The 15,343-nt window shown below is 39.2% G+C and overlaps 1 protein-coding gene across 9 annotated transcripts in view; it reads right to left on the bottom strand.

Annotated features, from left to right (window-relative positions):
- Window positions 1–1,245: 1,245 nt before the first annotated feature.
- The window catches only part of ERAP1 (endoplasmic reticulum aminopeptidase 1), a 144,131-nt gene continuing 130,033 nt past the window's right edge, over window positions 1,246–15,343 (bottom strand). For 3 of the 9 annotated variants that reach the window (XM_070569618.1, XM_070569617.1, XM_008534157.2), the window contains exons 11-19: window positions 13,984–14,138; window positions 12,374–12,453; window positions 11,618–11,801; window positions 10,002–10,158; window positions 9,136–9,320; window positions 8,113–8,274; window positions 7,476–7,616; window positions 6,840–6,921; window positions 1,246–2,984 (exon numbers count right to left, since the gene is read on the bottom strand). In XM_070569618.1, the coding sequence (XP_070425719.1) occupies window positions 2,829–2,984; window positions 6,840–6,921; window positions 7,476–7,616; window positions 8,113–8,274; window positions 9,136–9,320; window positions 10,002–10,158; window positions 11,618–11,801; window positions 12,374–12,453; window positions 13,984–14,138 (1,302 nt within the window). In that variant the 3' untranslated portion in view covers window positions 1,246–2,828. Of the gene's footprint in view, window positions 2,985–6,839; window positions 6,922–7,475; window positions 7,617–8,112; window positions 8,275–9,135; window positions 9,321–10,001; window positions 10,159–11,617; window positions 11,802–12,373; window positions 12,454–13,983; window positions 14,142–15,343 lie in introns of all 9 variants that reach the window. The other 6 variants (XR_011525259.1, XR_547140.2, XR_011525260.1 and 3 more) reach the window with 3 other exon arrangements.

Below are 15,343 nucleotides of genomic sequence, written 5' to 3'. Positions count from 1 at the left end.
GATAAGAAGTTAATAGATAACCTGGACAGACCAGGAAGCACCACACCCCTTTTCAGGTTGAACTCTTCTTTCCCGAAGGTTGGGACTTCTTTGCACCTTATAGCCAGCAGAAAACATACTGAGACTTGAATCAAGTCAGAAGAGCAAATTGCAGACTATTATGTCACCGCATATCAAGTTCCAAGAATTAAATCTAATTCTTAGGCTATTCCTATGGCTTGAACTGTTGGTTTACTGTGTTAAGCTGTGCTTTCCATTCCCTCTGTATAAACCTAAGCAGCAATTGTTTGCTGAGAGCAAATGCCACTTTAGTCTTTGCACTGTATCGCATCTGGCTTCATGGAAGTTTACCAAATACACACACTTCTGCTTTTAAAAAAAAAAAAAAGATATCTGAAATTTAAAAATTTGCTTTTCCCCCACAGCAATTTAAGGCTCCGATTCTTGCACCTTTGAATGGGTTCTCTGAGTGGTTTATGATCATAGAACTGATCTCATTGATGGGATTTTGAAAAATATTTAATTTCATCCTTAGTTCCTAGTAGTGAATAAAGGAACAGACCAGGTACATATCATAAAACTGATCGAGAATTTATTTTAGAGAGAACAGCCTTCCTTAGCATCTGTTTCAAGTTTTTGTTAGGACTGAGCAGACTTCACTAAAAATATCACCAATACTGTCTAATGGAGGGGCAAGCAAAAATAACATTGCTTATAATGGGCAAATTTTATTAATACTCTAAAAATTCTCTTTAAAAAGCACGCGCATAGCTATGGGATTTCAAACTTCCCCCACTTTCAATGCTGTCTCTCTCGTCAGAGATGCAGGCATTAGCCTATTATTCTGAATCTGGGAACTATAAGCCAGTGTTTCAGAGACTAAATAGACCTTTTCAAGGCACTACCAAGAAAATGAAAAACACTTTTCCTGAGGGATTTTAAATATGTGTCTAGTTCCATTTGGGTAGTATAGTTTTTTGTTGGAAAAAAAAAAAATGAAACCTTTGACATTGACAGATGTGTTTGTAAGGATATGGCTGCAGTATTATTAATTTCCATGCATATATAGAAGTATTTTTAAATGACATACCAAAATCCAGATTAGAGAAGTGCCTGTAAAAGTAAACAAATGTCTTCAAGACTTGGGTGTTTGCTAATAATTAATGATGACTTGTATAAGCTACAGGATCTGAATCAGTCCTTTTCACCCATCTAATTAGGAGGAAATAATTGCAAATATCTGCATAGAGGTAAATAACTTTTTATTACCAAAAAGGTTTTTGCACATTGTTGTGGCAATATTATGTCTATTTAGAAAATAGACTTCTCCAAAAGGAAATGAAAATAGGTTCTTCAGGTGACCAAAACTGAAAATCGCTATTTCCATGTTTCATTAATCAAGCTATAAAATACAATTAAAGAAAAATATTTTACATTAAAATTTTGGCTTTGTATGTTTTTTAGAAGGAAAATACCTGTGGGTGGAAATTACCAGTGATTTGTTTGTTTTTCTCAAACTATCAAGGCACACAATATGTATAAATGGAATTGTAAACACATTTATGTCCAGAAAAGTCATTAGTCCGTAATGTATTAGAACAACACATTTCGACATTTTTCATATCATATTCCTTTATCTTAAATTGTGCAGTATATTAAGAAAACTCAAAAGACTCGAAAGACAACACATTATCCTTATTTAGGCTAATGTAAGCAACTATTTTGTTTCACAATACGTTATTTATTGGAGACTCTGCAATGACTTATGGGCAATAAGTGCCAGTAAGAAGTTTTTCAGGAATTATACACTAGGCCAAGCAAGGAGCAGGGAGAGGCAGCAACGCCTACCTCAGGATCAGTAGCTGTCAGGTTCAACTTCAAATAAGAGCTTTCTGCTCTAGCACTGAATGCATTCAGCTTTTTCAGAAGGGACACTATCAGTCAGGGTCCCTGAGGAAACTTCACGACACACTCAGATTAGGATTATCAGAGGAGGGTTCTGCAATAGGTTGTTTTTTGTTTGTTCATTTGATTTAATAAAGGTGTGGGCAGGAAACCACAAGTACAACCGGGTCTAGTGAAAGCCAGGCTCCCACTTCACCGTCATCCTGGAGGGATGAGAGGAGGAAGCCATTGCTAGAATGCGGAGATGGCGAAGGCTGTCAGGAAAGAGGGCCACCTCTCTGGAGCTGAGACCTTCAGTGGAGGCCAGCCTGAAGCCACCTGCAAGGGAACCAGGAGAATAAACACCCCACCTACTCTCTCCCCCATCCCAACTCCAATCTGCCCTACTTGGAGATTGAACAAAAAGCCTGAGGGCAAGGAAGCCTGCTGTGAGCCTACAGATCAGCACCCCACTGGGCATGGAGCAAGGAAGAGAAAAGTGGACAGCAGATCAGGTGCCCCCTAGCTCAGTCACTGATCCACGTGTTCATTGTTCAGAAGCCCCCACTATTCAAAGTCTTCCGAGGAGACTGATACAACAGCTTATAAATGACAAACACGTGGGGAGCAGGGGCTTGGAGACCTCAGTGCTTAAATATATAAAATTAGAAGAATAAGGTACTTTACTCCTCCATAGAAGGGAACCCACCACTTGGATTAACATTACGGGGCAACACCTGTAAATGAAACACGGGGTGGCAATGACCCACTGATGAAGAAATTAACAGCCAGTCTTCTCATAGGAACCATCAAATGAATAAAGAGTTGAAGGAAAAGGAAGTATCTTCAGGGAGAGCCAAAATAGCCACCTCTAGTTTGAAAATATTCACATTCGACAAAATGTTGGTGAGTACAGATCACAGGAACCAGCAGGGAACAAATCATTAGAGCAGTTCAAGCTTTTCATTTTGCAGCCACACTTTGATTTTATCAAAATTCTTATCCATCCAACGTATATTTTCCTCGATGGTTTCAATTGTTTGTTGGACACAACGAAGCTGAGAACCATTTTCTTTCAAAGAGCTGAAGAATCCTTTTACCTTGTGAGGAAAAAAGGGGTTTTTTAAATTGTTTTATTACGTTACACAAATATAAGTTCAGGCTGTTAAAACTGAAGCCAAAATTCCAGTATTTGTCAAAATTCTACATAGAAGGCAGCGCCAGGTGTCTGGATACGATTATATACACATAAACTTCAGCTATATGAAATGAGCTCATGCCTCATGATGTCAAGTTTTGTGTTTTTTTCTCTGCAGCTTTTTTATTTATTCACAGTTGCCATATTCTAAAAGACTTCACTGTTTACCATTTTGTAATTAAGGTTTAATTGAGTGTGTCTATTTAATGTGTATTCTGTCATATACACACAGATGCAAAGTTAATTTTTTTAAACATGATATCTAAAAAGCAGAATGTGCAGCGTATCTTCTTTGCCAAGCAAAACAGTTTCAACCACAGAAGTGCAGTTTTTCTCTATGGGCCTGGCCTCCTGTGTTATTAGAGAAACACTGTGGGGCAGGGGGGTCTTAGCAAGTTATGGTGGCAATACCCCAAACCCTGCCAAATTTTTTTTATCCTAATCCACAATTCATATATTGTTCCCTCAAGATAAAATCCACACAAAGTTCCCTGTGTTTTAAAGAGATAAGAGACTCTTGGCTATGTCCTCCCAAATATCTTTGTTGGTGTTTCATTGCTGAGTATCTTGACCCCTTTAAGCTCACAGGAGGAACAGGCTGCCTCTGCCACAGCGGTGACCATTGTGTGACTCCATTTCACCTTAAAGCGTTGTTAATTTTTTCCCATAAATGTTCACAGTATGAATCCATCACTTTTTGATTTTGTAGACAGGAAGCAGGTCTAGGCCAAGACGTATTATTTATTCAGCATGGATTCCAGACAGTTAATTCCTTAAAAATCCATGTCATACTATCATATTGTAAGTTTGGGAATAAGGGAGGTTAAGAATAGACTTTTGAAAGATCAAATTCCAATTTTAAGTGCTGCAGGGTTGTTTTAAAATTATATCTGAGTACAACTTTTCAGTGAGCTGAAGGCACGCCCTCCCGCTGTAGCAACCTGAACACACTTCCGCTCCTCTGTCCCCCCTCAAATTGCAGCTCAAACTACTGTGCGTACTCTCAGAACTCAAGATTGATATTCAATAAAAACAAACCACGCTGGGCATACTCTTCAAAAGTCAAACCACATCAATAAATTTACTAATTGGTCAAATTATTTAATTAATCCTGAAGGCGTCCATCATGAGTATCATTAAAAAACACACCTACAAGAGCTGTCACAACGCCAGCTGTTAACCCTTGCCCTTAAACTTTTCCTGACCCAAAATCTCTGTCCTGTCTTCCCTGCCTTGGGAAATGCAGCATCTCAACTGATTATTTGATTCAAACCTGGCTCCTTGAGAACATTTTCTGAGCAATAAAGTAGCGTGGGATAGGGATAGAAAAACAAGTTTTTCCTACTAACTTGTTCGACCTTAACTTCGCTGGGACTCAGTTTCCTCATCTGTAGAATAAAGATGTTCTCTACATGGCAGAGCATTGGTGAGGATGTCGTTATGTAACGTGGGGAAAGTGCAGAACCTAAACCAAGCATGTATCAGAACTCAACCTCATCCATTTATCGAGGAATATTTACTCTGGTACTTATTCATCCCTCTGCCTTAATTACTGTGCTAGACACTGAGGATGAGACCGTGAATCAGGCAAGCATCTTCCCCTCATGGAGCTTACAGCCTACCTGGGGAGATAAGCAATAAACTATGTTTACTATAAATATACTGCTGTGGAGAAAATAAATCAGGGCTTCGATAGTAACCAGGGAGGATGTGGCCTGCTTTAGACCGAGTGGTCTGGGAAGTGACATTTGAGCTGAGACCTCTAAAGGATAAAATGAGCCTCTCCAGTGAAAAGTTGGGGAAAGGGCAAGCCAGGCAGAGAAGAAAAAGTGCAGAGGCTTAGGGAGAGGAGAAGCACCTTGGTGGCCCAGGAGCAGGAGGAGGAGGCTGAGTGGCTGGAGTGCTGTGAGAGAGTGGACACAGGAGAGCCTGTGAAAACTGGCTGGAGAGATGGGCAGGAGCCAGGTCATCATGGCCTTGTGCACATAAGAAGGAGAGGTCGGGGATTTACTGCAAGAGCAATAGGCAGGGTTTCAAGAAGGAGTCAGTCATGGGATGACTTGTGAAAATGGCTTGGTATTGGCAAAGTGGCAGGAGGGAGGCCAGTTAGGATGCTATTGCCATAGCCAGGCAAGAGATGAGAAAAGCTTGGACAGGGGAAGGGTAGAGAAGGCCATAGATATGGGGCATGTGCTGGAGGCAGAGCCAACAAGACTTGGGGATGAACTGGATGTGAAGGGAAGGAAGGGCTCAGGCTGACTCCTACAGTTTCAATGTCAGGAGGATGCTCTCCATCCCGACAATATCTCAGGCTCTTTCATTTCCATGCCCTGCCTCAGGATTTTTGCACCTGATGTTTCCTCTGCACATAGCACTCTCCTCCTGGATAGCTGCATTCCCTTCAATATCTGCTCAAATGTCTCCTAATCATCCCACAGAACATAGCACCATCCCTTACCCAGTCACACTCTCTCCTTACCTTGCCTTATTCATCTTCAGAGCATGTAACTACCTGTCATAGGTTGATTTGTCTGTAATTGTCTGATGCCCCAAGTAGAATTTAAGCTCTATGAGGGCAGGGGCTTTGTCTATTCTGTTCATCGTCATAGCCCCAGAACCTAAAACCACGCCTGCCATATAGTAAGAGTGTAATATGTCCTGAATGTACAGATGAGAAAAGAAATGAATGAACAAGTGAATGAATGAAATGTTTTGTTACTACAGATCTGATCCATGGACAACAGTCTAACTAGTCACAGCCTACGGATGGCTCTTCAGTCATCACACAAAATACCTCTGCTGTGGACCTCGCTAGAGTTCAAGCCTGAATTATGATGTGCAATTTTACAAGCCTGGGAGGCTACTGAAAACTGGAGAAAAAATAAGGGATGTGACATTTCTTTTGCGTTTTCAAAGCACTCTCCTTATATTAGGCTAGATCATGGTGTAACCAGATTACACAATAGAACTATCCCTAAAAAATTATTAGGCTCTCAGCTTTTATCCAAATTCAGCATATTTTTAAAACCATGTGAAATTTCTTCCACAACTTCACCATAGAAAACATAGAAGAGACAACACAAAATAATGGCCCTTACATCAAATTCCTCAGAGTTTAAGACTGGGAGAAAAGTCTGCTTTTGTATATTACATGGTTTCCTCTTAACCAGACAATGGGAATAACTCATACTGTTTTCTCATTTTTCTCTGACTGCTAGGAAGCTGTGCTAAATTTAGGGTACAATTGCAATAAATTATCCTCAGCATAAATCTCTCATACAGTTTACCTCTTTCTATTATGAAGCTTTTTGTTCTTTAACATTTCTTTTATATATGGACCTTATAAGTTGCCCAAAATTCTTTCTGAAAGTAGATGGTATATAAATAAGTAATGAGAAATCGTGGACTTGGATAGTGGAGGATCTAGATTCCAGATTGAAACTAGACTCAAGATGTAGTCCATGAACAAAAGTCAGGAGTCCAATAGGGCCACAGTTTGTAAGCATTTCTTTAAATGGAAGCATGTATATTGTTGACCAGAGCTAAGACGTCACGTGTTTGCGAAAAGGCACAGTTTCCAATAGTTTATTTGTAACTGATTTTTGCTTATGTCAACAACACCATACTATCCGAAAATAACGTCTGTTAAGTGACAACATCCATTTCTAACTCATTACACCCTTAGAGTATTTTGTATACCCCGCATTTATTAGCTAACTGTCACTTAAATTTAAAAAGAAAGTTTGTGTTTTCTTACCTCTTCAAGCCGTGCTCTTGTGGAGAATTGATTTGTTGTTCCCATGACCATGTAGCTTATGGAAGGTGAGCCAAGTTCGAACCTAGAAATGGAAATTGCAAAATGTATTGTGAAATATTTATTCGATCGACATGTAATTTTAAGTGCCTCATATATGTTACAGCATTTAACTAAAAACTGGTTGGGCATGAAAAAGATATAAGACATGATCCCTACCCTCCAACGGGCTAAGATCTAGCTGTAAAAAGTAAGTACACCAACAGCTGAATAAAAGATTAAGTACCCAAAAGAAAATGGTAGAAGTAAATGCTGCAGGAGTTAGACAAGGGCAGATGCAAACAAGCAAGAATGCTAATGAGAGATCTGGGCTGCTTGTGCGGAACGAGGAGGCTTCAAACAGGTCAGTGGGTGCAAGAAGGGATTATTCCAGACGGAATGGGAAACTGGCCTATCCAGATTCATTAGTGAGCATGTATGAGTTTCAGATTTTCTAAGGATATTTTAAGTACCTCTAGTTCCTATCTTCAATCAAAAAAAATCCCTTTAGATTCTCACTGTTGTTTTACAAACAAAGCTTAAAACACAGCCAGGTTAGGGAACTTATTCAGTCACAGCACAGTTTTTGGCACTACTTACTTTTGCACAAGTTTATTCCAGTTTTCCCTCAGAAACTTCCAGGCCAGTGGATATCCCACTGGGTTTCTGCCAATAGATCTAAGAATATCTGGAAACTCTTGAGTTTTTATTATATCTCCCTTAAAACTTTGATCTAGTAGCCTAGAATAGTTAAGAGAAGAAATGTTATTAGCAATGAATATGCCCTGAAAAAGTTATGAATGATTTCAATAAAAAAAACTTGTGAAAGAACAAAGCCAATTTGCCAATAATAAAGACCAAAAGATAAATAGGTAACCAGAGCCCTGATAAACTCGCCATAGCTACGTAATAATAAAAACTAACATTTATACTGTGTTTACAACACCCATTCTCATATATTCTCTCATTTGCTCCTAAGAATAGCTAAGAAAGCTGTATCTAGTGTATATTTCTAAATGTGTTATTTTAAAGATATACAAATACATACTCCTTTAAATAGTTTTCCTAACACCTGCTTCCCCCTAATTATTTACCACATTCATTAGATGTGTGCCCACTTGAATAAATGTTCCCAACAGAATAGGCAATTCCTGGCCAAGAGAACAAAAATAGATGCCAGAGGGATGTGACCTAATTTAATTTCTCCTGGCCATATGAACATGAATGAATGACTCACCACTGAAGCTTCTCCTTGTTTTGGCTCATACAGAGGGCAAATTCAATTCGGTTTTTCTCGGTACTGGACAAAGATGACTGATATTTACTAAAAAGAAAATCCCATCCTTCAGGGTTCTGGGCCCCCACAGCAAACACTGCCATGGTCACGTCACTGGGCAGGCTGTGGAAAAGAACACACCCAGTGAGCATCTGAGATGTAGGAAGTGTGTTTGGATGCATAATGGTGAGCAATTATGAACTGATAAACTTGATCCCATGATCAAAGAAGCATGCCTGGAAATATGAACAAAAATAACCTTTTCTTCAGTTACAGTTTATGAAAGTGGCAAGAGACCGTATCTAAAATTAGGTTTTAAGTAGCCTTCTCAAAAATGTCATGTGAAATGCTCTTTTATAGATACCAACATATCTAATGTACTTTAACAATGTGGGGTGACTCGATAGGTGGTCACTTTTCAAGCTGAAGGAAAGAAATTCAAACTAGACTCAGGAGACAGTCCATGAACAAAAGCCAGGAATCCAACAGGACCACGTTTGTCAACATTTCTTTAAATGGAAGCATGTATATTGTTGGCTTAATATTTCCTGGATGGGATTTAAGCCCCAAACATAAAAGGACTTAAGAATAAATTTCCAGATATGGGAAGATCCTACTTTGCTTAGAGAGTATATACCCTCCACTCCATCAGGGACTTTGGAGGCCCAAAGAAGCTCCTAGGAGATGCATTGCCTCTGTTTCTGTCTAGTATAGCTGTCTCAGTTCTGATAAGGTTTTGTATCCCTGGCTATATAACATGGGAATTATTCTAATCCCATTCTAACTCTCCAGACATTTGACCTTTGTGCATAGAATTTCCCTCCTAGCATTTCTTAAAACAGAAAGTGGGGAGAAAGCATAGATAAATCTTAAAAAGCAATTTATTTTCCAAAACAAGGGTGGCAGAGGAGATTTGTCTTTACTTGCTTTTTCTCCCAACATTTAGCACTGATGTGAACCAACTGGTTGTTCGTAAGGACAGACCTCAGATTTCCATTGGCTTCCTTCCACTCTCTGAAATAGCCTTCTGCCCTCTGCACACAGGGCTGATACTTGCGCACACAGGCAAGGAGGAGGAGCTGACTCCGCAGCATTCGCTCTGAGACTGAGCCCTCGTCCGTCCAAGTCTGCTTATCAATGAGGTCCCTCAGCAGCCTGATGAGAAAGGACTGAGGGAAAGCCACACGTGTCACCAGTACTGTCCCAGGTCACCTCATGTTTTGTATAATTCAATATACCCTCAGGTGATGGGGAATATTTTTTAAAGTTTAATCCAACTCTTATCTTTAAAACCATGCAGTTCTGTTTATATTTAATTATCAAAGGAGTCAAAAACAGGAGGTAATGATGAATGATTTTAGTGTTTGCGTAACAAACTTTTATAAATATAGCCTTATCTACTTAAAATCAGGATGAACTACCACTTTTAAAACAAACTAAAAGAGACAGCGTATATGACTAAATTTCAAAAGCAATTTATACAACAGGACTTCATGACATTTTGCCAAAAATAACAATTTTGTGCCTCTTGCTCAAGTACCTAAGTCCCAGAATATCTTAATAGCAATGATCATAACACAGAAGTAAAATAAAGGATTTGCAAAAGGAAAGGAATAATAAATGCATGGAAATTAAGTACAGAATGTAACAATGTCATGCCTATTTTTAGTGCCAAAATAAAACCAAAATTTGTGCTAGTCAATCCAAATACTGAATTAATTTTTATTTACTTTTCTTTAATCTATATCAAAACATATATATATACACACACACAAAGGTCACAACTCATTTACACACCCACACAAAAACAAACCAGTTATGTAACTATTCCATTTATTTCAGGCTTTTACCTTGAATTGAGTTTCTACTTCATTCATGTCTCTTTTCTCCATTAACTTATACATAGGTATCAGCTCATTCAAACCTTGGAACACAGGCATAATTTCAGTTTCCTGTTTGAGGTACAGGATTAAATCCAGGGCTTTTTCAATCGAGACCTTTCCAATGCTGGTCAAGAGACACCATGGTTAGCAGTTTAACAGAAAATCCAGGAAATCAACTTCTGTTTCAAAAGATATTTTACCAATCTGCCAGCAAAACATTCAATCAGATATGATTGCCCCCTTATAAATAATGATCTTTATATTAGTATCTCTTCTGTCTCACGCAACAACGTGTGGCATGTTTACACTGTGGAGGAAGTTGCTCAGACAATAGAGCTATGGCAAAGTTGTGGTTAAGCCAAAACGGAGGTTGACCACATCTGCCCTCTATGAAACATCACACTGTGTGCCGACCTTCCAGAGTAGGATGGGATTTTGATCCAAGATGCTTCAGGAAGCCTGGTCAGAGAGACTGCCACTTAGTCAAAAGTATGAGTTCCCAGAGTCAACACATTGTCATCTCCATTTAAAAAAGAAATTGAATCTAGACATAAACCCTTCATTATAGAGGATTGGTGTTAAAAGCTTTAGTGGTAGGACATATATTCATATAAATAAACACAAAACCCTCCAAGTACATAGTTGTATATTTTAGTTGTGGGTCCTTTTAGTTGTCGTATGTGGGATGCTGCCTCAGTGTGGCCTAATGAGCAGTGCCATGTCCGTGCCCAGGATTGGAACCAGCGAAACCCTGGGCCACCAAAGCAAAGCGCGCAAACTTAACCACTCAGCCATGGGGCCAGCCCTGGAGTGGAATATTTTTAGGAAGACAGAAACATCTAGATAAGCAACCCCTATCTTTATCTCCCATTGCTTGTTGTCACCTCAAGAGGCCCAGAAAAAGAACATTTACAGAATTGGTCCTTCCCACCTGGGTGATTCCACTTAGGACTTCAATATTGAAGGAGTTTTAGGCTTGGGGACTATTTCCTTAAAAACAATTGTCATGGGGCAAAAAATTAGAGAGTGAACACTATCCTCAACAATTCAAAGGTCATTGGGTTGGGTCATATTTTATGAGCTGTATTCCCTAAAGATGCTGTGAAGTTCAGGTATCCAGGTTGGGAGTGGGGGAAATCCCTCCTTTAATCCAAGAGATGTAATACAAACTTGAGCCTGGGCCACTTGCTCTTCAAGGAAGGCCAAGATTGTCAAAGACCTAGCTGGAGAGAAACCCAATCTGTTATAACAGGGCCAGAAAAAGCTGCAGGACAAGGCTTTAGGGACTAGGCAAGGGGTTTCTCCAGGATGTTGGTCTCCTCGTTTTCTACACTTTTGCCTCAGTCTGATCTGAGTTGTTAATGAAAAAAACTAAAACACAGAGGCTTTCCTTTATCTTACTCAGCAGACACAAACTGGAGGTTAATCATAAGGCTAAAAGCAACCTTGAATTGTTAGAAGAACTTAGGGGGAAACACCCTTCAACATATTAGCAATCAATCATTTTCATCTTTAGAAATCAAGAATTTGAGTGATAACAGCTGCTTTCAGAAATAAACCAAGACTTTGAGGAGCTTGTTTACCTGACAAGCTGAAATGCATTATTAATGAGACTGGCCCGATCATTACTGCTGATTGCTGTGTGTGTTCGTTTTAAAAGGTCAATCAGAGAATCCCATCCATCATCTTCGTAATGCACAATGTAATAGCCATTCATTCCCACATTAAATTTGATCCATTCCACCTCTTCTGGGAGGATGAGCACGTCTAAAGCAAATAAAATAAATCATAGCTCCATTTTCTCTCTTGACTAGTGAAAGCTTTTCTGATCAGAGACTGGACAAGAAAACTAAAGACAAGTTTAATACTGAACAATTTTAATACTGAAATGAGTTTCATATTGAACACATGTCTTTTAGAAACCAGAAAACAGCATCCCAATAGACAAGCCAACCCTAGTTTTAGACACCAATTTTGTGAGATTTATAGATCTATAAAAAGAGTGCAGCCATGTTTCAGGCCATACATACGACATAACCCAGCAATGTTAACAAAGTAATGGGGAATTTTCACTAGTAATCCCTCGTTCTTAGCATTACATAACTCAATGGGTTTAATCTCTATCTGGCAAGATATTGGCCTTCTTTTTTGCACAGATAGTATTTTCAAACCTATGTTCTTCACTAGAAATTGAAAGCCAAAGATTTGCTGAAGATAAAGGTTGACCTGATCCTTTTTGTTTTAATCAAGATAAATAGCAAAAGAACCCTAGAATCTAAATCCTACACATTTACACAGTTCCTTCTTGGATTAACCTAGTTATTTCCACAATAAATTACCTGTTTTTGTCTTCAGCAAAAATCTATGGACTGAGTCTGATTTGCTGGTTATGAACGTCAACGGAACATGCCACAGGTACCTAAAAGAAAGAAGAATGGATTGTTTATTCCTTGATTCAATTCAACAAGCAGTTATTCGATTACCTATCATGTGCCAAATACTAGCCAGTTGAAGAAAAGGATGGTACCAAAAGTACAGTAGCCAAGAGCTTGAAACATTCCTCGCCTGGTTTCCAGCTTTGTAGGCGGTGCCAGCTCACGTAATATTCATCCTTCTTGAACTCGTTGATTAAAGTTAGGAATTTGGGCTCAAGCGACAGCCTTTACAGTGATTGGCTGATGGAGCTCAGAGGGCCCAACTTAAAAACCATGACCAAATTGACATTATGTGCCTCCCAAGTCATATACTAAGAATAACACAACATCACTTCCGTGGATGTGGCAGTGATGCTTAACCTGAATCTGATCATGAAGAAACAGCAAAAAAACCAATTTGGAGGACATTCTATAAAATAACTTGCCTGTACTCTTCACAAATGTCAAGGTCAAGAAAGACAAAGACTGATGAACTATTTAAGAAAAAAGGACTAAAGAGATGTGACAATTAATACAATATGATCCTATACTAAATCCTGAACCAGAATTTTTTTCTTTTGCTATAAAGATATTATTAGGACAATTGGAAAAAGTTGAGTAAGGTTCATAGATTAGATAATAGTATTATATCTAGTTCATTTCATAATTTTTATAATTGTGCTGTTGTTAAATAAGTGAATTCTCTTGTTTTTTAGGAAATACCACACTGAAGTATTTCAGGGTAAAGGGGCCTCACGTCTCCAACTTACTCTCAAACAGTTAAAAAATATATACTATATATGTGGCCTGAGAGAGAGAAAGAGAAAGCATGTTTTTTCGAACTGTTTGACATTTCAGGTTATATATGGAGAAAGGTTACATTTCAGGTTCTCTCTCTAGAGAGAGAGAGAGAAAGAGAAAGCAAATGTGGTGAAGAATTAACATATATCTGGGTAAAGAATATATGGGAATTCTTTGGACTCTTCTTACAACATCTCCATAAGTCTGAAATTATTTCAAAATAAAATTTTTTTTAAACAGTGTTCATCCAGGGTCAAGCAAGTTGCAGTGTCTCATTTCCAGCAATGTCCTTCTACAGCATTAAGCTGACAAACAGGTTCCAGGATCTAACTCAGACTTCCAAAGAAGAGAAGAGTCAGAATTCCCAGAAATCACCTAAATGTTTATATCCTTAACTCCAACCCAAATGCCAGGCATTATTGTAATTTAGTGGCAGTTGCTTAGATTGGAGCTGACTACAAGCCAGTAACAGGAAATTGCGATCCTATCAAACTGCAAAACTTGAGAATGTTAAAATAATTATATATCATCAACTTTACTGAGATGAACCAAGGTTTAAAACCACCTCATCCTTTGGGGAAGATGGTGGTGTATAAGTCACCTTCACAGGGTACATAGATTTGATTGAAGTATTTTAGCAATAAAGGGAAGGGCACTATTTCAAAAATAAGATTTCATCCTACAAGGCAGATGTTACCTAGGCAACAAAATGAGTGTCTCTCTATGAACATTACCCAGTATCTGGGGCATCCTCTGGTCCTTTCATATAGTGCTCTTGCTTCATGTGTACGTTCCTCCCTCTCACTGTGATGGTCACCAGGGGAAAGCCCTTCTGCAGCGTCCAGGTGTTCATCATGGTTTTCACATCAAGGCCCTCCTGTCGCCAGTGCTGCTTTAGACAGAGAAAGGCAGATGCGTGACCTACTTTAAGAAGAGAGAACCCAGGGCCAGCCCAGTGGTGCAGAAGTTAAGTGCGCACTTTCCGCTCCAACGGCCCAGGGTTTGCTGGTTCAGATCCCAGGTGCACACATGGTACCACTTGTCAAGCCATGCTGTGGCAGGCATCCCACGTATAAACTGGAGGAAGATGGGCATGGATGTTAGCTCAGGGCCAGTCTTCCTCAGCAAAAAGAGGAAGATTGGCAGCAGTTAGCTCAGGACTAATCTTCCTCAAAAAAAAAGAGAGAACCCAAGCTTGTGCTCACAGGGCTGATAACTGTTGACAACCTTCTCTGAGAAGCTCTTCCTTATCCCTTCCCCTGCTCCCTTCCCCCACTGTCTCCAGGCATAGCTTGTCGGTTAAAGTGCCAACTGTTTACTTTCCATTCTCTTCCTCTACAGCTGTATGTCTTGAGAGCAGGTACCATATCTGGTTACATTGGGCATACCTTGGGCTTGGCATGGGGCACAAAGCAGGCATGTGAATGAATGAAGAGAGAGAAGGGAGAGAAAGTGGCCAGGTGTTCAACACCTACATAACTATGCTGGCTCTCAGACAAGCAAGATGGGAAAAAATGTTCAGTCAAGAGCCTGTACTTCCAAAGTGAGAACAGCAAGATGGCCCACACTCAGCAAACAGCTGGGAACTCAAAAGAGGATATATTCTTTGATGCTAACAAAGCTTTTAAAAACATATTTAAGAGCAGTCAAAGGATAAAATATACTATAGGACAAATCTAGAAATGATTGAATAAAGCCGTCTCCAAAAACAAAAAAGCTAAGAAAATAAAAATATGGTGGATAAAATTCTGTTGAATCTCCAGACTCACCCTCAGCTGCCTATGAAAATATTCCACAAGTCCAGATAAAGAGAGACTCAGACTGTGTTGTGACTCAGATGCCATGAATTTTTTATAGCTTAGCAGTTAAAAACATGAGTTAAATCTAAATTCAAATCCCCACTCTGCAATTTACTAACCATATGCCTTTGGATTTCATATTCTCATCTGTTAAAATAGGGACAGTAGTACCCTGCTCATAAATGTATTGTGAAGACTAAAAGAGATGATACACAAAGCGCTTAGCACATGTCTGACACACAGTAAGTGCTCAAGAATGCTCATCATCATAATTTGTTTTTTCACAAATGAAGAG

This window comes from Equus przewalskii, chromosome 13, assembly GCF_037783145.1.
Source record: "Equus przewalskii isolate Varuska chromosome 13, EquPr2, whole genome shotgun sequence".
Taxonomy (NCBI): Eukaryota; Metazoa; Chordata; class Mammalia; order Perissodactyla; family Equidae; genus Equus; species Equus przewalskii.
This window is presented reverse-complemented; position numbering and strand designations above follow the sequence as displayed.